Source organism: Sminthopsis crassicaudata, chromosome 5 (assembly GCF_048593235.1).
Source record: "Sminthopsis crassicaudata isolate SCR6 chromosome 5, ASM4859323v1, whole genome shotgun sequence".
In the NCBI taxonomy this organism is placed as follows: Eukaryota; Metazoa; Chordata; class Mammalia; order Dasyuromorphia; family Dasyuridae; genus Sminthopsis; species Sminthopsis crassicaudata.
In genome coordinates, this window is record NC_133621.1 from 211,523,957 (window position 1) to 211,549,301 (window position 25,345).

Here is a 25,345-nt window from a genome sequence, read left to right on the forward strand (position 1 = left end):
AAATACGTTCTCAAAGTAATATTAACACTTAATAGAATTTAATTAGTGTTTATTAACCATTAGCTAATTTTCACATCAAGAAGGACATACCTGAGCAAAAATCCTTATAGGAAATAATTAGAAACAATTATTTAACATTGTCACTTACCAAGGATCTTCAGCACCTAGCTTTTCTTTTGTGGTAAAAAGTTCAATGCAATCTTTTAATTTCACAAAAGGTTTTTTGGGAGGTTTATATTCCACACTTTCATGTTTTTCAAAATCCTAAAGAGAAGTATTTCTTGAGTTAAGAGAACAAATGAAACAAAACTCATTTTAGTGATATCATCCTTACTATGAAAAATAATGACAAGCTCCTAAAATATGAAGAATTTCTCTGAAAGTATCAAATCATATTGCAGGTAATATCTTTTTAACAAGTTTATAAGATACTTTTTAAATGTTAAACATTTTAATAAATTTTTCACTATTTTTAGCAAATGCTTCAAATATTAGTTTTTTTCTGAAAAGTCTTTTCTCTAAAAAGCCAGCTGAAAAATATGTACTAAACAGGCTCAACATACATATCAGCATTACTGTGCATCATTAATTTTAGAATGCTAAATTGAAGTGACTTACCTCAGCTGCATTATCATCGAAGTATCTTTTTTTCAATTCAGGATCCCAATCCAAAGCAAGGAAAGATCTTTCTAAGATGAAAAACATTTTTCCTTTTAAATATCTAAAAGTGTTTAATCTGTCAATGTTTAAATAAACATTTTTAACATGTTTAGGTAACTTATTAGGAGCCAATCCCTATGTCTGGTGTTGGGGATAAAACCAACACAGTGAAAAAGCTATTCCCAAGGACATGTTTGTAAATTACCATTGGAAAAAAAAAAAAAGGATCTTATTGAAATGATTTCAGTACAAATTCAACAAATTTTGAATAAATATTACCCATTCCTAAAATAAAATCTCCAATGGTAGTTAAAATTGTCCTGTTTTAGAAAGAAAAGCTTCAAGAAAAGATTAAATTTATGTATGTAAATTCTGCATATAAATTCCATAGACAAACCCACCAAGATACTTTTGCTCAAAATTAGTGTTTTAAGCTTTTATTCAGAAACAAACTTACCATCTAGTCTAAGCTGTCTGTCATCAAATCTAATATGTCTAGTATCATCTTTGATGTAATTGATATCTGTATTGCCTAAGTTGTTGAACTGGAATGTAAATAATCGCTTTTTGTGTCCCATGAGAAGTTGACCTTTGCAAGTTTCTTCAGTACATAATCCATTCTCAGAATCATTATCTCCTCCAACTGAATCTTCAGACTGACTATTCTCATTCTCTGAAGGAAGTTCTTGATCCTGGCTGGATTCATCATCTGGCTCATCTGTTTCCATTTCACCTGAGGAAGTATAATAGTTAAAAACAAAAACAAAACCCTTCAAATAAGCCTGAAAACCTTATTTTCTTCATTCTTAAATTCTAACTCAGAAGTCAGTAAATTGCTTATAGAAAAGGTCTTTCATTTCAGATATCTATTAATTTAAAAATAAAGCCCATGGATTTCAAAGTTGTTAGCTTATTTTTCCTGTCTTTCACCATTGTTTTTTCATTATTAAGCATGACTATTCCAGGTGCTGGGAATAAAAGAATGAAAGACAACACAATCTAACAATCTAAGTGCTATTTCCAAGGACATGAAAAAAAAATTCTTACTGATGATAAAATAAACCTCAAACAATAATGAAAATGAACACTTTGTAAAATGCAAATGACTCTTACTTGGGGAACATTCTTCATGTATTCCATTGGGGCCATTCCCATTAATATTTTGGTCCTTACAGCAATGTAGGGATCCTTCTGTTTCTTCAGTTTCAGTAGATGTTTTTACATAACGACTAAAATAAAATCAGGGTAAATCTTAAATTGCATATTCTACAATGTCTTACTCTGTGCCCTCTTCTCCCCTCCACCTCAATCAATCACAAGCAACTTTACAATAAAAAAGTCCAGTGGACAGCTTTCAAAGCTAGGTAATATTCAAATGTAAATTCACACTATAAAACATAGTACCCACAAGTAAAATTCACCAATATGGTATACATAGTCTTTTATTTCTAATAAGTAAAATTAATTCTAAGACTTAAATGGCTTAAATTGAACTATTTCTAAATTTGTGAAAAATATGCCTTTCTTCCAACTAACACACAAAAGACTATTTTCACATATATATAAAATGAAGGAGCTGAATTAAATGACTTCTAAATACAGTGAGCATGGATCTGTACTAAAAAAAAAAAAAGAAAAAAAAAGTGCATCATTGCTCAGGAAGAAAATGATAGATCAAGATTGATATTTGCCAAGAAGCTATATGCTGTACTGGGTAGCTAAAGAGGAATCTTTTAAAAAGCTACCTATCAATATTCAACCTTCTTAACAACCACCCACATATGTTCTGAAAGTACTTTACAAGTTTTTTATTAGACATTTATTTAGATTTCTCATTTACTTTTTTACTGTGCACCTACCACATCCTCAATAATAAAAGATTGTAGAGTTTTTCTTCAGTATTATTTCTAGGTACCGCCATAAGAAAAGGTTGGCCAAAGAGTGATGAACCACTGTGGTGGCTATAACCTGTGTGTCTGTATTTTTCTCTTAAACAAACAGGAATTATGACTTGTTCAGTATCTTCTGTTCTATTGATAGTAATTTCAAATCTGTAAGAAAAACAGTAATCATAAAACCTCAGAATAATATATTTCTTTTGTAAATATTTCTTAGATAATCGACAGTCTGACACAGGGGTTCTCAAACTATGGCCTGCGGGTCAGATGCAGCCCGCTGAGGACATTTATGCGGCCCATCAGGTTATGGCAAATGGACTGAGGGGCGGAGACAGAGTGTGAGGTTTTGTTTTTAGTATAGTCCAGCCCTCCAACAGTTTGAGGGACAGTGAACTGGCCCCCTATTTAAAAAGTTAAGAGGACCACTGGTATAACATGTTGTGAACTTACACGTAAATATCATCTCGTTCCATAATACTATTAAGATTTTCATCCATAGCAAATATTCTATGAAATCTGTGATTGTAGATATCAGTAACTATCATCTAAAAGGAAATAAAAAATTGAATTAAAATTATTAAAATGAATTCCACAATGCTGAAAAATTAAACATTAAGTTATATGTATTTGTCTAAAAAGAAAAAAAAAAACAAAAGAAAAAAGAATTTTACCTTATCAGCTGGTACTCCTGACAAAGTGGATAGAGCTGTGCAAAGATCTAGTATGTTTCCAATTTTGGGAACAACTACTTTGTACTAAGCAAAAACAAGACACAAAATGAGAAGTTACAATTTGGTATTTTTGAAGAATGTTAAGATTGAGGCAAGAAGACTTTTCATATACTTTTATTCCAACAAACTGAATGTCTATCTATTAAGGAAAGGATGAATATAACTTACATTACATAAGCACGTTGACTCATTTCTTTTAATTTCACTATCCCAAAGTCTCTGACAAAAGTTCTATCCTTCAGTCTATAAATTCCAAAAAATGCATAGTTGTATTCAAATACAGAATGAGTAAGAAAAAAAAAAATGTAGCTAAATAAAATTTTTAAACTAGAAAAACACGAAGTCAAATGCCCTGATGCTAGAAGGGCTGTACAAGATAAAATGGTTTTTTCCTTCTTCACAGTGGGCTATGGTGAAAACAGCAGTGGATTGGAGTCTTAAGAAGTATTGTCTGAATCCTTGTTGTTACACTTACATTCTTCTACTTTCACCACTTATTGGTAATTGATCCTGGCTAGATTCATCATCTGGCTCTTTCACTTCTCAATCTGTTGTAATCTAGATTTTGACATCATAACTCAACTGAAACCACTTTCTCCAAAGTTAGTTGATTCTCCTTATCACTACCCCCTCCCCACTGCCCACTGCAACTATGTGTAAACAATAAGTCCCAGACCAGCCCTGACTTCTCTCTCTCCCCCCTATATTCTTCTCTATAGAAAATTACAAAAGCTAATATTTTCAGTCATGAGCTCCAGTAATTGCCTACTGGACATTTCAATAGCCATCTCAATAGCCATCTCAACTTCAACATCTAAAAGAATGCTCCTTATCTTTTTTTTCCTATAACATGTGTCTCTTTAAAACTCCCTTATTTATCCAAAACAACAACAACAACAACAACAAAAACTGTCATCCCTCTAGTCCCTTGGATTTGCAACATTGGCTCCTTGATCTTTGATATCAACATATCTGCCTTTGCAAAATCTTATCTTTTTTAACTCTAGAACATCCCTTACATCTATCTCTATTCAAATGGCCACCACGCTTGTTTAGATCCTTATGCCTATATGCCTATGCTCTATAAAGCTAAGGTATTTTCCTAGGTGTGATCATGCTATTTCCACATTCCACAAAGACTAACTTCTCCCTATTGGCTGTAGTATAAAATAAAATAAATTCTTTTGTTTGGCTCTTTACAATCTGGTCCCAGTCTACTTTTTCAACCTTCAGAAACAAACCAAAACTAACCACAAGAGATTGCTATTATATGTTTCTCTTCTGTGAGTCACATAGGCCAGAAAGATTGTCTCCTGTGTTCCAAGGATGAAAGTATATAAACAGCCATCTCCTATTTCTGCCATTGCACCGGCTGGCTCCTAACCATGCCTACAAAGTGCTCTTCATCTCTGACTCTCAAGATAGCCCTATTTCCTTCAAAACTCAGCTAAAACTTTTCAACTAGAAACCTTTCCTGATCTTTTTAGCAAATAGGGATCTCCATTTTCTTTTTTTTTTTTTTTCTTTTTTTTATATATACATGATATTTCCTCTTATATTGTGTTAAGCTCCTTGAGGATAGGGACTGTTCCTTTTTTCACATGAGTGTCCACAGCTCTTCAAATCCTAGCCTCAATCTACCTTTCTAGCCTAAATATACATTCCATTCCATTATGCACCCTATAGTCCAGTTAAACAGACCTTTCTTCATAGTCTGCACATATATTTCTTCACCTACCTCCATGCATTTGCACAAGCTGACTTCAATATCTTAAACATATATGGGTCCTTTTCTCTCTTTCCTCAGTGGCCTTCAAAGCTCAGCCTAACAACCACTTCCTTACTCTCAGTTGTAATTCCCATTACTTTGTATTTCAATACTGACAGAATGTAAGCTCCTTTTTAGCATAAGGACAATTTCATTTGTCTCTATCTTTACATTCTGTTGCATAAATGATTAATAAAATGATGTGTCACTGAAGAGTTTTAAAAAAAAAATCTTGTCTAGTAGTTTTTCTTCAATAAACCAGAAGATAAAAGTTATGTTTTTTTTAAGAAAAACTTTTGTGGATAATTAAATATTAAGAAAAATATTTATGTTTATTTAATTTAAAATGAAAACCTTGAAAAGATAACCAAAAACTTCTCATGTTTTCTATTTCATAGGATATCAAACTCAAGAGCTGGAAGGGACATTAAAGGTCACTGAGTCTAGGCATCTACTCATTTTACGGATGAGGAAACTAAGGAGGTCTGGAAATATCAACTAATTTGTCTACTGTCAAAGAGTTAGTATCTTTCTTTTTCCAAGTTTGGTTCTCTTACAAATTCCAAAAACTTTTTTTCTCCTCACAATTTCCTGTGTTTCCCCTTCCCATATGCCCTTTTACTTGTAGAGTTAAAAAGTTTAAGCACAGGAAGAGACTTTATTATTTGTTCTGAGAGAGTTATAAGATACAACTACTCTACTAAGCCTAAGTCCATTAGTCCTCTAAGACTAGCTAGTTATGTCTTATAATTTTCTAATCAAAGAACAGAGCAATCAAGAACAAGTATATGACAGGACTGAAAAAGACAAAACAAAACAGATAGAGAATGCAGTATGACTTGTTTTTCTCTAAGTACAGTGACTACTGAGACCCTGTGCCTGTGATAGCTTACTGACAATGACAATGGCAATTTATGCTTTAGGTATAAAGCATATAGATATAATTTAGTTACTGAAATTTCTCTCTTCTGTCTCTATGTTTTCTTTTTCTAGTCAGGTTTAGTAAGAGAGAATGGGTATTTTAATCAGGAAGAAAAAGGAGACAAAGAATGGCAGACTTAAGAGTAATTTTATCACTCCCCTGGGACAAATTGAACTAAATGGCCCAAACACATAATACATACTGTTGAGAGAAAACACAATAGAATTTAAGTTCTTTGAGGGTAGGGACTGTTTTGTTTTTGTGATTTTTATAGGGAAAATAATGTCACACAATTATGAAATTCTTTAATATCCTAAAAGTTACCATGTCTTAAATTTTTAAGCACATAAATCCTTGGCAACATGCAATCAACCTACTTTTTTTTCAAACCTAAGTTGGGTCTGAAAAATGAAGGTTCAAAGTGAATTTGTTATTAATGCTTTATAAATGACATAAAATAGTGCTGTTTACCTGCAAAAAATAATATTTACCTGCATAGGTTTGGTAAGTGGATCCATTCTAACTAAATAAACTTCCAAGGTACGCTCTTTTTTCATAGGCAGTGGAAGTGTCAAGTAACAAAAAGGATCAAATGTTACTGAAATCTTAGCACATTCAGGACAAACTAGGGTTGATTTGAAAAGGCCATGAAATATATCTACTATGATAGAGTCATTTCTCTTTAAATGGTTTTCCCAGGCTTCTTCAGCAACCACCTACAAATAAAACAAACACATGTTTACAATACACTATTAGAAAATTACAAATTTTACACAACGTAATAATTTAGGAAAATTTACCTTGTCAGGCCTTCCATCAGCATCCTTCAGCTGAATATAAGGTTTTTTCCTAATTCTATTCAAATCTTCATGTAGACCATCTAAGAGGAAAGCTAGTAATTCTTGACAGTCTTGCTGTTGATACCCAGAAAACTGAGGTGCAAAACGTCCTACTTGTGTCTGCAATGAAAGCAAGAGTTAAATGTAGTTCTATGTAGAGAACTGATTTTTTTTTTTTAAAAAGCATGATTACCCATTATTTACTGCACCGTGTGAACACTCATAAAATTATAAACGATATACTTATCAATGTTTTTTCACCCAATAAAAAGAAAACTTCTTAAGGTAGGAAATATTTAATTTGGCTTTAATTTTTATAGTACATGGCATGTACTTAATAAACTCCTATTTGCTGACTACTTATTTTGTATTTTTACTTGGTTTGAATAATTAGAACCGAGGGAAGAAAAACCAACAATTCAAACATGACAAATAGATCCCTTAAGAAATAATTCTATTAACTTCAAGTCCTCTGGTATTAAGATTCTATGTCATCAAGTACCAGTAACAAAAAGTAAAGAAGATTGTCCTTGAAATTCGTGGCTTTAGAAATGTAGAACTGGATAAGACCCCTAGACGTGCTCCAATCTAACTATTTAATTTTTATGAATAATGGTAGCAAGAGAGTTAAGTGACTTGTGTAAAGTCTCATTACTTGGACTGAAACAAAGAGCTTGAACTTAAACATATACTCTGACTTCAAATGCAGAGCTCTTTTCTATTGCATTATGCTATCTATTCTGCTTCAATAAAATGCTTTATGTAAAGATTTTTGCCTAATGAAATAAAGTGTTTTGACCCTATCTTTTATATCATTCATTTCTCAGGGTCATAGACTAGAGTAGGAAAGGGTCTCTGAAACCATCATGTCTGAGCCTCTCGTTTTTCAATAAGGTCCCTATCCCTCTCCCTTGTGCTAAAGAAAAACAATGAAGTACAAGCATTGGTCACAGAGACCTTGTTTGACAATCTCTTATCGTGGTTCAGTTGTGTTTGACTCTTCATGACCCCAGTTGGTTTTTCTTGGCAATGATACTAGGGTGGTTCGATATTCCCTTTTCTAGTTCATTTTATAGCTGAAGAAACAAAGGCAAATAGGGTTAAACAACTGGTCCAGGGTCACATAGGCCAGATTTAAACTAAGGAAATTGTGTCTTCTTGACTTTGGGCCTAGTCCTCTAGCAGTGGTTTAGCTGCCACGTAGCTGGCCTGCTTTATAACAACCGACATTCAAAATTATGCCCTAGTAATTTCTCACTTTTCTACTATGAGAGAAGAAGCTTTGCTTCACTACATAATCTCCAGGACTTTTAGCATTTAAAAAAAATTATCTGAAGTTCAATTTTCTTTCAATGATTGTATTTATTTTTATGGCTCTAGTCACTGTTATCATGTAACATGTTATTTATCTTGAAAATTTTTTGTTTGAATTCTTAATCTTTTTATGTTTCTTGTAATTCTTCATATTCATCATTTCTTACTATAAACTAATATTCTGTTACATTCATTCTGTTTTACCAGTTCTTTGACACATTGGTCATAATAATAATTATTATTATTTTGGCTAAGGTAGGGGTTAAGTGACTTGCCCAGAGTCACACAGCTAGGAATTGTTAAGTGTCTGAGGCCAAATTTGAAGTCAACCTATACAAATTTTAAAAGAAAACTGAAATCCCATAATCCAAATAATTCACTTTTTGCCCCAAAATAATATTCATCTTTGTAGTCAAAAAACTGATATTATCTAATCTATATATGTATATACACCACAAACACACACACACACACACACACACACACACACACACACACACACACACACACACACAGAGGTATATATGTGGTATATGAGTTTGATTTCCCTAAAGCTGGAGAGCTCTGTGTGTCAAATATAAGAATTAAAAAACTTTGTCATTTCATCATTAAAAGAATAAATATTTAGAGAAAAAAAGTTTAACTATGCTTTCCAGGTAAATTTTCTAACAAAAATACCCATTTAATTAATTTTGTAAAGCAATTTTTCATAAAACTTATAATTTCATTAATATGGGCATTTCTGCTATCCATACACAATATACTAACCTTGAAGGCTCTTGGGGTGACATAGCTGTATTTTCCAGACCACATTTGCTTGATGAGCTCAGCATAAGATTTCGCTATTTCACCTCTCATTCCTAAGGGATTGTCAAAATTCAATTCTTCTTGATATTTATCATTGAGGAAATACTCAGTAAGAGGAGGAGTGTTGCTCAAACACTGCAAAAATCAAAATTGGTGACTTCAAGTAAAAGTAAACATAACCACACTTTAAAAAGATTTTACTATAATGTACTGAGAGGAGCGGATTTGTTTTTCTTTACTAATGCCCATGTAGAAGGCTTTTAGTGAGAATTTAAAGATTTTTAAAGCTTCTGGTCAAATAATAAAAAAAAAAAAACCAAATAACTAATGTACCTTACCAATAATCCACCCAAATAATCCATTCTAATGCTTCCAAATTTCAATTCAATTGCTTAACAAATAAAAACATTAAAGAAATATTCTGATCTTTTAAACTTAGATTATTTTAGATTATTTCATTTCTATTTGGTAATAGAATATTTGTAAAACTTTTTAACTGTAATAAATTACCTATTAACTGAAAAATAATAGTTCATTGTTAACTGCTCATTCTGTCATTTGAATTTATAGAAATTGCTCTTTATTTAGTAATTCAGTAACTTAAAATAAGTTCTGACTGAGCAAGTAAAAATTTGAAGCAATATACATTACTTTAAAGAATATCTGTTTCGGTAACTGCCAGTTACTCAATCAAGTGTCCCACAAAACCCCAGCTCTCCTTTTGGCAAATGAATGATAACTACTGGTTCTGAATGTTAGCTTAGTTGAGCCTAGTAAAACACACTGTTATTCAGAATTCAGGCCAGGTGCATTTTTACGCTCCCTAATTTCCTCAGATCCCAGCAATCCAACTTTCTTTTGGGGAAAAGCTGAAATATATAGACAGATTTATTCACCTATTTCTTGTACCAAAATTAAATAATTTAATGGATTAAAATATAACTGATGAAAGCAAGCTTTTTTTAAAATATTCAATCTCAAATTACAGTGGTCATTTTTAATAGCTGACAATAATATATCATTTAACATCTATATGGATAAAAGGTAAAGTTTTTCTTTTTTAAATTATACTCCTTTAGGCTCCACTTAATGCCACACAATGTATGTCACAGACAATGGACAAATGGAGTTATATTATCACATAAGATACATTGCTTTAGTGGGAAAACCTGTTTTTGTGATTGGTGAGGAAAAATTAAAAGCCAGTTGACATTACCTATTTTTGAAATAAATAACTCATTTTACTGTGAAATTTTATGTGCTAAAATTTTGATTATTTCTCACTTGGTTTAGTATAATAAAACAATTTAAACGAAAAAGGTTTAGATAACTTAATATTATATCTAAATTATATATCTGGTTTATCTAACATTATTTGCTTAAAATTTCAACAGAAAAATGTTAGAAACTGACTTTACTAACTAAAAAAAAATTATTGTACTGTTATGGCTGGAACCAAAAATATTATAACAACATAGTCTAAGTAATTAAAATATCTATTTGGGGAGTGAATTGAGAACAGACTAGTTTAACAAGTAGCCTAAGTCCTCTTGCCCAGCCACAATTAGAATTTTACATACTAAGTAGGATTTACTATTAGACAATTTATTTCATCAAGAAGTTGACTTGAGCAGTTTGGGATGGGCTTTGGAAACTAATCAAATGGCAAAAAGACCATAAGGAGGGAGAAATAGAGTGGAAGAAGAATTTGTGCAGAGAGATAAGAGCTACCTTTGTGGCTCTTGCCCACTCAAAACCTTTAGCTATTCTCCAGTTGACTTTTTCCCCTCTTTAACATAATTAGCAATGATAGTGTGGAGTCAAGGAAGATAGAAAGAGGTTTAATTGTTACAACCTACTAATATGATTCTATCTTTTTTTTTTTAATATACCAGGAATCTTTCAGATATCAAAAGAATATTTAAGTAAAAAAGCTAAGTTGTTAAAAGTTAAACAGCATTTATTTAAGTTTACTGTGCAGAAAATACTGTCCCAGTTCCTTAAGGAATTAAAAGACCTAGAAAGTTCCTTTCTTTAAGGAACTAAGTTAATAGATATCATGGAGATAAGCCAACATAAATATGCATGCATGAATACAAAAAAGCAGCAGTTTGGTTTAGAGGAAAGAGTGTTGAGTGTGGAGTTAAGAAAGATAATGACTTGAATCTTTTATTCACTGTAAGACCACAGGTAAATCCTAACTTTTAAATTTCAATTTCCTCATCTATAAAATGGGGGTTTAATATCACCTGCAATATTTATCCAGTAAAGTTGTGAGGCTGAAATGAGATAATATAGTGTTGTGCAAAATTTAAAGCACCACATAAACATTGACTGTTTTTACTGTTGATAGAATCATAAAAGGCTATCCACAGCTGGACTGAGATAAATGTCTACATATTCATAACAGTAGAAAAAGAAGCTATGGGAAGAACAAATATGGTTTCCTCTTTCCTGCTATTTCTTTACTTGTCTGTTTTGCTTCCTCTTGTCTGCCTGCTCCTTTTTAATTTTGTTGCTTCACAGTTTTCCACAAAGCTCTTCATTAGGATTTTTTTCCCAGCCTCTCACACTAAATTCTCACTTTATAACTTCATCATCTTCCAAGGATGTCATTATTTCTATATAGGTAATTTTCAACTTTATAGACCTAGTAGTCCTAGTCTCTCTCCTGGACCTAAGGCAAGAATTTCCAGCTACCTAATAGGGCTCCATAGGTTATCTAAAACTGGGTGTTTTATAGGCATCTCAAATTCAATATACCTAAAACAGAATCCTCTTCACCCTAAAACACTCCTTTATTCTGAACTTCCCTATTTTAGTTAAAGGCATCAATATCCTTCCAGCCATCAGGGTTCGGAATCTTGGCATTATTCCTGATCCTAAGTATCTAATCACTTACCAAAGCTTACTACATTTAGCCCTATAACTTACCTTGCACCTGTCCTTAGTTCAGGCCCTCACATTGAAATAGCTGCCTGCACTAAGGAAATAGCTTCATAATTTCTATCTTTTGTCATTCCTCTTAAATCTATCCCACATATAATTATGTAATTCTTCTAAAGCATAAGTCTGACCATGATACTCTCCTACTTGATAAACTTTAATAAGTCTCTACAGCCTCCAGAATCAAAGTCCCTCTGCTTTGTTTTAAAGTCCTTTGAAACCTAGCTCCAATCAATCCTTATAAACTCATTCATCATTCCTCTTCTTGCACTCAATGATCTGGCCAAACTGGATTTTACTGTTCCTCACAAATGGTATTCTATTCTTCTATCTATATGTTTTTTTACACTGCCATTTTTATCATCCCCATGTCTATAATGTTTCCTTTTCAGTTCTGAGTGCCTTGTTTTCCTTCAAAATTCTCCTAAACCATTACCTTCCAAATGAAATATTTCCCCAACTCTCTAGCTGCTGTTTTACCATCAATTTTATTTAACTTGTTCATACTTCTTTGTGTAATGTTTTATCTTCGTTGAGAACAGTTTCATTTCTTTCTTGCTAACCCCAATGCCTCACACTGCTTTAGGCACATAATAGGTACTTAAAAGTGTTTATCAATTTATTGGATTCTGAAGTGATTAGAATGACCAATTATGAGACACTGGTAGGATTATTTTAAAGATAGTATTTCACGAAGGGAAAATGATTTACAAAGTAGTTTTAGGTCTTTATGGACAAATAGATTTGCTTATATAGTCTTTGCTGAAAAGCAGATTAGCTTACAGAGAATAAGAATACAAGTAAAAACTGCTGAAAAGGTGCTATAGACAAAGCATTTCATTGTATGAATAGACAGCATGTTCCAGGAGAGTAAGAATGGTTTGTGGATCAGTTAAAGACAAGAACTGCAAGGAATGCTAGAAAAGTGACAAGTAGGTTTGTGTGGTCTGAACACAGAGAAAGGACCAGGAAAGAGCAGAAAATGAGAAAAGCTAAGTGATATAATATGTTTTAAATTTTAATATATAAGCAATGTGGAGTCACTGTTAGTTTTTTAAAAAGGGGGAAAGAAATTACACCCAAGACATAACTTGTTCTTATAAGCTGTTTGGATCTGGAGGACAGTAACTGAAGACAGATGAAGTAGATCATAAATAGGTCTATGGGAATAAGAAGGGGGGAGGATCTCAGCTCAAATGCTTCTTTTTACAGAGAAATTTTTCCTGCTTCTCCCCTTTTCTCCGAGATTGGCTGTATATACTGTAAATCTTTGATGTAGATGCTTATTTGCATTTTGTCTCTCATTAGAATATGACTTCCTAAAGGCCAAAGAGTGTCTTTGTCTTTCATTATATCTTTGCAAGTACCTATATTACTAAGCTACTCAATAAATTCTTGCTTCCTTGAGAAAAATGAAAAAAACCTATCAGAGTTTAGGGCTATAGCAATACACTTGTTTTATACATGTCTAGATAGGGGGCAACAGAAATGGAGCTGTCTTGTGAGTTAAGAAGAAAAGGATGCCATGAATTGTATAGACAATTAGTGATGCTGAAAAAGATGAGCAATAGCAAATCAAAACAAAAATGAATAACAAAGATATCAAGAAACTAATAAAACTATACTGGTCCTTTAATGGAGTTTAAGAACTCTTTTAAGAAAAATAAGACATGTACTATCAAAGACAGTAGAAGAGTCAAGAATAAGAAAAGGCTGCTGAATTTGAGTAGAAGGGAGGCTCTGATCCTCAGCAATAGTAGAAATCCATTATTTTCTGACAGTAATGAACTATGGCTTTGAAAAAAATAACTTACTATCTCTTTGGATCACTTAGGAAATATTTAGCATACCACCACTTTACTCCCTCAAGGTTTAGACAGAACAAAAAAATAGAAAGGAAACTTCTAAAAACTGATTTCTCAGTTTTGCTTTTGCTAAAAGATAGTAGTAATTGTAAAATGCTAAAGTAAGTGTAACCATCTTCTAAAGTGGATGGAAATTGTTGATCTAAATTATCCTATGAGGAAAAAAAAATTGGATCTTATTTTTAAAAGTTTGTCCTTTAATAGTATATCCTATTAAAAATTATTTGTGGGTTCTAATAAAAAATTATTTGTAGGCATTGAGATCGCACAATTTCACTTGGAAGGCTGCTCTAATTAATCTTTTTTGTCTAAGATGTTTTCCTCCTGTCAAATAAATCCCTTTTTATTTGAAATTTAAGTTATAAGCAACATTTTTAAAACATTAAAAATAGCTACCAAAGTTAAACAATCCAAATTCCTTATCCCCCCCCCCCATTCTCTTTAATCACTATATGCAACATCAGAAATGTTGACAATCCCAAGAATATTTTTCTTGCCCTTTGATGATAGTGGACAAAACAAGACGATAATTTAAAGGATGGGGATAAGTTATTTATTTGGTGCTATTTCCAAGTTACCACTAGATAATTTTAATTTTGATTGCTTCTTTTTGTATAGGGATGCTCTTTATACTGTCAATAAAATAGCTCATTATTTCAAAACAAATTTTAATGTGTGAGAAATGACATAAGTTTCTTTTTCTCTTTCCTAATCTAAATATATTTTTTCATTTTTCAGTAACTAAATTTATTTCTTTCCAACTACCTTTTCTATTTATCACTATATTCAGTTTATATTAGGCTTCCAGGGTTTTTTCCTGTTAGTTGTCACTTGCTTTTGAGAAATTTTCAAAGCAGGTCACATTCAGTTTATTTGCACTCTCAGTTCTTGTGCCTGCTACTTTTTTAAGGGTAAAGGAGTCAGCCTTTGAAGTATGGTGAAGTATAAAGGCCAATGGTTCTGAAGTTTAAGCCTTTGTGTAAAGATCCCAATTCTACTTACTACCTAAATGACCACCCTTACTAGTCATGAACTCCCTACATCTTAGTTTCTTCATTAGAAAATTTTTTCTGGGGACTAGACTACAGATATAACGCAACCTGATGGTTATTACTGTCTTCCACCTTCTGCTATGCATGTCCTTTGAGAGTAAATTCAAGGATGAACATTCTCATGTCTGGTCATAACATCCACATCTCAGTGACTCTGAACTCTTATAGAACATCATCTAAACTACCTTTAAATCTATTGATTTCTCATTCCACCCCCCTCAGTTCTCACAGTCTAAAGTCCCAAACCAACTTCACTCAGCCCTTCTACTGTGCCCTCTGGAATGCATAGTTGATAGGAAAAGTTATTTTCTTTCACATTAAATCTTTCCCTCTCCCAGTCTTTCCCATCTCCACCGATGATACAGCTTCCCTGGCCATCCTTTCCAATACAAGCTGAACTTTCACTCATTCTCCTTAGCTCACTGATTGAGACCCTCTGTTTCCCATGGCCACTTCCATGTTTTTCCCTTTTCTCCATCACTCAGTAACCCCTTTTCCTTTTGAGATTCACACTACTCATATCTACCACTCAATCAAAACCTGGGTAGTTGTCACCTACCTTTTTTTCAATTTTTGATATCTTGCACATCATTTTTCTCTCCTCCAATTTCTGCCTTTCTATGAGGGCATATACATTGATTCTCCCTCTAATACTTTAACCACTCAGTTCCTCAACCTACTCACCTAACTGCAGCTACACACAAAGTCATTGTATCTCTGATCTTGTCTTGTCTTGTCTTCCTTTACACAAAACTGTCTACACTCAAATTCATTTCTAGGCCATTTCTCCTTTTCTCTCCATGTTGACCGTTTGGTAAACCAAATCAATTCTAGCTTCCTTATCATATTTCTGTTACTATCTCATTATGTTTTTGTTATTTATTATCTTATTTTGCTTATTTTTTATATATTTGCTTATTATATTATTTATATATTTGCTTTTGCTCAAAAACATATGCTGCTGAATGAAGGGTCAGCCTGGGTCTACCACAGATGTATATTAATTGGGCCCTCACTACTGCCAGGCAACCCTCATTCTAACACCCTTCTCAACTCACTCTCCTGTTCTCCACAGAGGCTCTTCTCCAATATATCCTCTTCTCTCCATTGACAGTGTTACCACTTTTTGTGCGGAGCCTCAATTTCATGCCTTGATTAGTGCAGTAGCTGATGGATCCTGATCTGCTTTTATTCTTTGTGTCATGGGATCTTAAAGCCTGGGGCAGCAGAGTAGAAGTGCTGGGGGAGTTTGAAAGGCAAGCATCAGCTTAGTACAAACTGTAAGTCTCTTATCTGAGGGCAAACTTTGTGAGGGTAAGTGGGGCTCATCTACAGGTGGACTGTCTAGGCAATAGAAACTCTTAAAGGCTGTTTACCAAGTTAAATATGAAAAATGGCAAATTAAGAGAAGTACACAGTACTTTTGTTAGGAGGGAACTTGGAGACAGTCTAATCCATGACTTCATTTTACAGATGAGGACATGAAGATTTAGAAAAACGAAGGGATTTCTAGGATACTAAGACATAGGAAGACAGATAAATGTTATACCTGGGATTTGAAATAAATTTTTTTGGCTTCACAATTCATTACTCATACCAGCAGACTATGTGCATTCCTTTAATTTATAAGTAGCTTTATATTTTATGGAACAATTAAAGAAAAATGAGTAGTTGTAAAACAAAAAAATTTAAGGTGCTCTTTAAGAGGTTTGAAAAGATCAGTTAAAAGCTTACATAAAAAATAAAATTTGAAGAGAGATGGAAAAATTGGCTTAAACAGTGACTTTATGAATCATTTGGAAAAGACAAGGCAGGGACATTTTTGTTTAATAATAATGATCATCAATTATAGTTTGCCATATTCTCTCTTAGTTTATAGAATTAAAATGAAATTCTATGAATACTTAATATAGTCTTTTAAAATCAAAGTACACACAAGTTATATCTTTTACTTTGCAAAAAGTTTTCAACTAAAAACAGGGACTAATAACTTTTAATAATTGTCATTCATGACCCTGGGCAAATCACTTAACCCCAATTGCAAGCCCCAATTCAACACCACCACCACAACAAACAAAAACAAAAAAATTGTCCTATCTTTTGTTTTTGTCATCTTAATTTCTAAGTAGATTCCTCCCTCCCCAATAAGCCATCTTTTGTAGCAAAAAAACTTAAAAAAAAAAAAGAAAAAAAAAAAGAGGAAAAGCAGTTCATCAAAACTAATCAACCTAAGCCTGAGAGGACATATATGCAATGCCACAAACATAGTTCTCTATACCTCTACAAAGAAGGCAAGTAAGTACGTTGTCCTGAAATAATACTAAGCTATGGCAATGCACAAGTTATGTCTGTAATAATTAAATTCAAGAATTCATCTCAAAACATAAGTCACTGTTTACATCAAAAAATGAAAGGCAAGATCTATTCAATTTCTTTTAGATGTCCTCACTGATTTTTCATTAATCCATTGTCTACTTTTTATTGTCTATCTCACTTTCTTCTAAGCTCAGAATAAAGATCAATGTCTATTTTCAGAGTTATAAATACATATTTGGCAAAACCTGTCTCAACTGCATATGAAACAAAAAAAGTCCTACTGCTAACAAAGTGATTTTCTTAGCTTTCTGAAAGAAATTGGTTGTTTTCAATCACAAGCACAAATCGTTACCTTTAAATACCAACACTCAATTTTAAAGATCAACTTCTGATGACCTAAAAGGCTGCTTGAAATCAAGCAGATTTGGGATCAAGTCCTGCCTTTGTTCCATCCTGGGTGCAACCCTGGTCCAATTACTTAACCTCACAGGATCCAAAGCAATATTCCAAAACAAACTACAGCAGAACAGGTACACTGGTGGAAAGAGTTTCTATATCAGGACCTTAACTCCCCCAATTGGTGAAATAATAGGTCAAAATTACACAAAACAAATGAAAAATCAATCCAAAAACTACATATCTTCAAAAAAAATCACTAACGTGAGACGTACCTTATTATGCTTATATGTATAGGCCTATAAAACCCAAATGTTTGAATGTAGATACTAGACATAGCAAGTCCAGTTTTCATTAACAAATAGATCATAAAAGTTTATAAAGCAAGTCTAAACCTACGTTTGCCCTGGAAATATTACTATATCAGAAAATTACATTACAATGTAAAGATTCATTAGAACATTCAAGCTTTCCCTTTCAACTTTGTTGTACAGATTGAGACAATTTGTACTAAAAGAAAAAAAAGTCCAAAGTCATAGTCTCTAAAACCACCATGAAACCAATCTTTTCAAGTTGCATATAATGGCTCATTTTTAGCACAACATCACACGCACAAAAATCCATAGAAGAATGAAGGCAGTCCCTAAGGAAGATTAGCATACAACAATTTGTACTTTTATCACTCTTGAAGTTTTTTTTCTTAATCATCTTTGTTACAGAAAATCTTTACACAAGTCTTTTATATTCATAGTGACAATTTCCACTTACTAGGTTGTTTGACACTGTCTTGCCCTCGTTAAGATAATAACAAAAGAAAAAATGCCATGCTTAGATATCCAAAAGAAGTATGAAAAAACTTCCTTGAAATTATCACAAGAAGTCATATAAGCTACTTTCTTTCTCAACAAGAATTCCTTTTCCAAGCAGCTTCTAAATCTCTACAAAAAGAAAGATGATCTCTGGTCTTCAATGACAATGGACAAGGTATACTTATTTATTCTAAACATTTGTATCTTTTTATAAATTTAAAAATAGTTCAATGAATAAAACTGAATGGTGAAATGAAGAGAGCAGTGAAACCTAAGAAACTGACGGACTACATTCCAGTGTTGGTTCTCTGATTCAAACTATGTGAACCCAAGAAATAATTTAGTCCCTCTTGGCCTTAGCTTCAAAAATGGAAATGCAAAATTGGAATAACTGCAATTAACTAGATAGTGCTGAGAATTCTCAATGTATATGAAAACTATAAGGCATTATGCTAACAAACAGTATTATTGATTAGGAAGTAAGTTTTGTGATAAGTGAAATTCATACAGTTTTTTTGAGCCATTCCTTATTGTTGATAGTAAATTTATTTAGTTACCCTAAATGAAAGTTCAGGCTAATATCTTTACAAAAGATCAATTTGTTGTACAGAGATTACTAGATCCTACAACTTCCACTAATAGGAGATAAAACAATGCAACTGAAATTAAATTTAACAAACATATTTAAGTAATTGAAAGTACTTCACTCTAGAACATTCAAGAGATGATAAGCAGTAGGCAAGAAAGCTATATACCACTGTTTTGAAGAAAGATTTGGCCTTAGAGGTCTCGATTTTGGGGTCATCTGCAGGGTAACAGTGGTGAAACCCAGAGGAGCTGAGGAGTGTTATAGACTTACAATGATTTTGTGTGTGTGTGTGTGTGTGTATTCTCCAATGATTTTGCTGTAGCTTAAAACATCAAAACATTTTTTTTTTTTCTAATTGTATTCAGTTTGCAACATTCTTTTGAATATTCTCAATGGTGGCAAATCTTAAGGCCAAATGAACAAATGTAATTTTGGAATCACATCTGCTAAGTTAAATACCACTATTTTTGGTTACAATAATGATGACAGCAACAAGAACAAAGGTATAACCATAAAATATGCACAATTATTTTGTTTGGTGCCTGATCAACAATTTCAAAATATTTTGTGCAAAGTTAACAACATTGAAGTAAGTATACAGCCTCACAAAATGAAATCAGATAGAAGAGACATTTTGATGTATGTCGGTTAAAAACAACAAAAGTCTCATTCATTTCTTGATAGTCATACACAGAGTATGCTCTCTTCAATAGGTTTAGTTGGAACCAAGGAAAGACACAGCCAAAACCCAGAGGTGGTGGAAAAATTACCTATGCTTATTAATAGATCAGAAGTCAAAAGTATTACAAAATATAATTTGTGGTCCCAACAAGAGCTTTGGATGAAGTGTCTTCTAAGAAGGTGATCTACTCTAGTTTTCTCTTGTTAATAAATATTTTTCAGATTAGTAATCGTTGGCAGAAAAAGTTTAGGCAGAAGGATTGGGTCTGAAGTTTAGCAAAACAAAGAAAGGCATTATGGGGAAAGCCAAACTCAAAGTTATGTGATTCAGAATGCAGGGGTGGAAATGGAAAGTACAAAGACAAGTATGCTTATTCTGTAATTCTTTCTGTTGGTCCATGATAATTAAGTTAGATACTATTGACAATAAAGACTGTACAAATGCAAAGTAACAATGAAACCTAAAACTGAATAGTTCAGTGCTAAAAATCTGGATAACAAAAATTAAATCTGAATTTAATGAAGAAAGGAGATTTCTTGAGACTATTTTGGTTTTGGCTTTGCATCCTTGGATCTTAGAACAGTATATGGAACATAGCAGATGCTTAGTAAATGCTAATTATTGTTTAATATGAGACATTTAATTCAGGTTGAGGGCACGATTAATAATTTCTTGGGTTATGGAGAGAAGTCAGAAGAAAGTTACAATAACTGATGTAAGAGAATTGGAAAAGATTTAAGGAATCAGAAAAACATATTCTGGAAAATTTTCAATTTGGTCTCCCAACACACTAAAGATTGAACAAAAGACTCCAAGAACAGTTCTGGGAGATAGAACAGTTAGAAAGCTTAGGCTCTATATAGATCTAGCTTCATCAATGACTCAATGTATTATCACACTGATGAACACAATTATTTAACCTCATTCTGAATCAATTTCACCACCTGTAAAATGGTAAAAATAGCACCTGGCCTACTTACTTCACAAAACCAATGTGAAAAACTCTTGTATAGCTAGACATAGGGGCACATGACTGTGATCCCTGATCACTGGAGAAGTTAAGGCTGACAGAGCCCCTGTTCAAAAGTTTTGAGCTTCCATAGGACAAAAGCTAATTCTATGTTTGCACTGTCTGGCACCAAAGTGTTGGGACCCAGGAGTGGGTGGGGCACAGAAAAAGGGGTGTAACTTACTGCTTAAGGAAATGTGAACTGGTCAGAAACTGAGCATGTCAAAGATTCCATGCCAATTAGCAGTGGAACTGGGCCTAGGAGGGACTACCGCAGCCTAGGTGAAATAGGAAGACCTTCTACCTATCTTCAAATCAACACTGTATATAATATTACACATACTATACATGCACATGTAATGCTTTAAAGCTTTATATATTTTAAACATCAAGACAGATTTAGAAATGCTCCTTTTATGTAGCTATTTCTGCATTTTCCAACAGAAGTGTCATGATGCTTGAGAATTAAAAATACTTTAATATAGTTTTTCTGCAGAAGGGAAATAAGTTTTGAGCAGTTGACCTAAGAACTTGTAAGAAAAGTAATTGGGAAAAAAAGAAAAAAATTATTTTAAGGATATGACATGAATGTTCCTTGCAATCAACCTGGAATAAAACAAGCATTTCAATATTCTAATTGAAAACTTTTCTAAAGAAACAAAAATCTTAACAATGACTCTTCTGTTAAGTAGTTGAACATAAATAGAAGAGGCAGAGTATTTAAAAAAGAATAAATATATAATTAAGCCACTGGTTAATGGTTAATTCCTCTTTATGACATTTTCCACATAAAACTTTCTACCTTGATCTTAGCATTGAATATGATTTGAATACTCTAAATATAAATGATGTTTTCATTATTATTTTACTACATATGAAGAAGTGAAACAGTTTTCCCCTTATACACACATACAAAAATACATACATAAATCTTATTATTCTTATGTAGTATACTATACATTTCTTTTACTAAATACATTCTGACTTATATGACTGGATTTACAATGCTCTGGTGTGTGCTTCACAATTCTCCCATAAATTCTATACCCACTTTTATTCATGGATTCAAATATAGTTCTATTATATAACCAAAACTCAAATCTTTAACACCATTATATTTCAGGAAATGAGTAATTAATAGCCATCCCAATAATTTGTAATGAATCTGGAATTTCCCCAGTACCTGGAAAATAGTCAAAGTAATCCCCTTCAAAAAGAGAAAGTTGTCTTTTGTAATGCTGAATATGAACCACTCCCTTTCTGTTCAGGTGCTCCAGAAGCCCAATTCTCAAGTGATCATTGTATGCTCACTATTTTAGTAAACCGGTAACTAGAACAGGAAAGAAAACAAACTTAATTTTTGATTACCTAAAGCTTTTGAATGAGTTGAGTAACTCAAACTGATCAAAATGAAATAATCTCTCACAATCCTTGGGGGAAGGGGGAGAAATCTTCCCACTGATAATAAAAATGAAAACCTGATCTAAATTAAAAGGTAATCACTTTACTTAAATTTGATAAAACAAACCCCAACAATTCTATGATTAAAAGCAAAATCTTCCTCCCCCTCCCCCAGAGTTTAAAGGGGATGGAAGGATGAAGAAACATTTTCAGATCTGACACCTCAGTAACATTTCCATGAACTGTCTTTCTAAAGTGTCATGATAACAATAGTCTGAAAAGCTGGTGTACTCTAACTTGAAGGCCGTATTATTTGTGTAATGAAATAAGGGAGGGAATATAAAATGAAATGGTAAAGTAAAATTTTAAAATAAAGAATCATGAACCTAAAGCCTTTGCTTGACAAGGAAACCATAAAATCATTATATTTCTGTGTTACTAGTTTTTTCTTTTCTCTAAAATTATTTTTTTAGAAAAAGAAAATCTGAATAAAATTTTAATATTCAAATTCTTCCTCAAATTTTTGAGTGCAAAGCCATTTGTAGCACCATCATTTTGTATTGTACCTCTCTCCTCCATCAAAAGAAAAGTAAAATATGAGTGGAGAATAAGCCTCTTTCATTTTACTTTTACTATAATTTTCTACAACAACTTACCAATTAAAGAGCATGGAAAGTACTATAACTTAAGAATTAAGAATTATGTAATCAGTAAAGTTTTAGAAACATGACTGATGATCAGGCAAAAATATTTTGCTATTATCATATATTAGTATAGTTATAGCTGTGAACTCCCCCCCAAAATATTCATGCTATTTGTAATTATTAAAAATCCTATACCATAACAATATTTATCTAATTTTGTTTTCTGATATATTTCATCACTTAATGGCTTTGCTAATAATGGGAGTCGCTGCAGAGGAGTTTTTCACACTACTAAAATTTTTTAGTGTGATCTTAAAAATATCATTTGTAAGGCTGAGTTATGAGAATTCTAAGTTCACCCCAAAGATAACTGTCAGGTTTTACACATGGAGGCCCCATTCATCACTATCATGATCTAAAGCAAACAATGATTATTATACAAATTGATGAATAGAGACAAAAGTTCTAAATGTACAAATATTGAGATGGAGTCACTTGTACAATATTGATTAAACTAGTCTAAAAGCCAAGGTGGTGTTAATAAGAAAACATCATCAGCAAGAAAGTTTTATGTAGGCTGTGACTCAACTTAAATTTTAACACTAAGTATGTAAGTATTCCTGACACTGCAATAGTTTTTGAAGATTTTATTTTTTTCAGCAACATAGTCAATTATATATTTTCCAAAACATTCTATTATGCAAGCCCATATTTAAAGCAATAAAATAGTTCTGTTCTACTTCCAAGTTAGTATGATGTTCCAATGATTTTTCAATTTTAAATCACTAATATCTAAAGCAACTTGTTTTATTCTCTTGTACTACTGTACTACTGCCTAGGGCTTTGAGAACTTTTGTTTTTATTTCATATGCCCTTTTATTAGATATCTTGATCAGCCCCTTTGGGTTCTAGTACCATCTTCATGCAGCTGCTTTCAAATCTAGACATTTAGTCAACTCTCTTTAAATTATCAGTATCTATTAGTATCTGCCTACCAATTATCTTCTCTTGAATGTTTTAGAGAGAGAAGATTTCAAGCATGGCATTTCAAACAGAATCATTATCTTCTAAGAATTTGCTGTTGAGGACACCACAATGTCTAGATACCTGGGCTCAAAACTTTGGAGCCATCTACGACTCTTTCCCAAATTTTAGTGGTATTACATCTCACAATCACCTTCAGGCTCTTTGCTATTGCCTCTCTTATGTACTACTCTGACAGCCATTCTATTTTTATAGCTTCTTAGCCTTATAATAATACTCTTCTCCATTAGGAACCCTGCTCTCTAACCAAATTGGACTCTTCATTTCTATAAATTACTCCTTTTTTCTCAGTTGCACACATTAGCACAAAACATTCCTTAATTCTGGAATGTACTCTCTCCTCACCTCAGAATTTTTGCCTTTCTTCGAGAGTAAGCTCAAATAATACCTTCACCTTTGTGAAGTCTTTCCTAACTTCACCTTCATATTGCTTTCAGAACCTCATCCCTTGCCCTCCTTTTCTGAATTTTCTTGTATTCCATTTCCTTCTTGTATATCTCCATTTCCCCCAATGGAAGTAAGTTTCTTGAGAGTGGGAAATGTTTCATGTTTGTCTCTGTATTCTCTGTGCCATCACAGTACCATATGCATAGTAGGCAGCTAATAAATTTGATTTAAACAACAACAATAGTAGTTTTGTTTGCACATAAATTGATCAAAGCAAAAAAAAAAAATTGATAAAAGCAAACTCTGTGCAAAAAAATATCAATATTAACAATTCTGAGAAGTTCCCTAATGCCCTTTTTATATTAATGGTGTGACTTCACTCTCTACTTTCTAATTGTGTAGTCATGAAGGCATCAGTAGAAAACATTTATAAACAATTCTTGAGGGCAGGGATTATGCTATGTACATCTCTATTCATATGCCACTCTCTTTTCAGCCATCTCACATTGAACTAAGTATATATGTGTCACTCGGTGTATATATATATATGGAATAAGATTGAAATAGTTTTTCATTATAATCTAAGCTTCTAATAACATTTAATGACTTACTGTATCTATACAAGTCTATTATAATTTGAATCAGGGTCTAGGGTGAGACTAATAGTTTCTTAATAATAATAAACAGAAAGAAGAGGATGCATACAAATAGAGAAACATTTTAAAGATATGGCAATCAAAGATCACTGCAATCAAAAGGATTCCATGATTTAATAAAATTTCCCACTCTACAATTTTTCTTAGTTTATAGAAAAAAATCTGCATTAGAAAAGGGACTTGAAGGACATATCCAGAAATGATGATATAATAAAAGTAATTTTTAAAAATTCATAAAATGTGCTGGGATTCTGAAATTTCAAAAGAGAAGTTGGAAAAATGTTTTAAGCAACAATTGTTCCACTAATTAAATTTGGCAAATAACTTCCTAAATATATCACTTTGAAGGAGACAATATTATGCATTAGATTATGTAAACTCTGAAATGCTTACTGAGGATTCAAGTTCAGGTCCTCTAACTCAAGATCCATTTGTCTTTCCACTATACCCTACTACTTGGGTATCAACATGAAAACATTTTACAAAGTTTACATATTTTTATATTCAGTCGCTACCCCCTTCAGTCTTAGACCAATAAAAACTGATTATTATTATTTTTTTAACAAAAAAGTATTCAAATTTAAATTGAAACCTAACCATTAAGTCTTTT

General features: G+C 32.5%; 1 protein-coding gene across 6 annotated transcripts in view; it reads right to left on the reverse strand.

Moving 5' to 3' along the window:
- Nucleotides 1–25,345, reverse strand: part of USP15 (ubiquitin specific peptidase 15) — a 153,379-nt gene that overhangs the window by 11,442 nt on the left and 116,592 nt on the right. For 4 of the 6 annotated variants that reach the window (XM_074269768.1, XM_074269769.1, XM_074269770.1 and 1 more), the window contains 10 exons: nucleotides 8,901–9,074; nucleotides 6,780–6,938; nucleotides 6,471–6,695; nucleotides 3,230–3,313; nucleotides 3,009–3,103; nucleotides 2,520–2,711; nucleotides 1,774–1,889; nucleotides 1,118–1,393; nucleotides 619–689; nucleotides 149–264 (listed from right to left, as the gene is read on the reverse strand). In XM_074269768.1, the coding sequence (XP_074125869.1) occupies nucleotides 149–264; nucleotides 619–689; nucleotides 1,118–1,393; nucleotides 1,774–1,889; nucleotides 2,520–2,711; nucleotides 3,009–3,103; nucleotides 3,230–3,313; nucleotides 6,471–6,695; nucleotides 6,780–6,938; nucleotides 8,901–9,074 (1,508 nt within the window). Of the gene's footprint in view, nucleotides 1–148; nucleotides 265–618; nucleotides 690–1,117; nucleotides 1,394–1,773; nucleotides 1,890–2,519; nucleotides 2,712–3,008; nucleotides 3,104–3,229; nucleotides 3,314–6,470; nucleotides 6,696–6,779; nucleotides 6,939–8,900; nucleotides 9,075–21,786; nucleotides 21,934–25,345 lie in introns of those variants that run through there. The other 2 variants (XM_074269772.1, XR_012482537.1) reach the window with 1 other exon arrangement.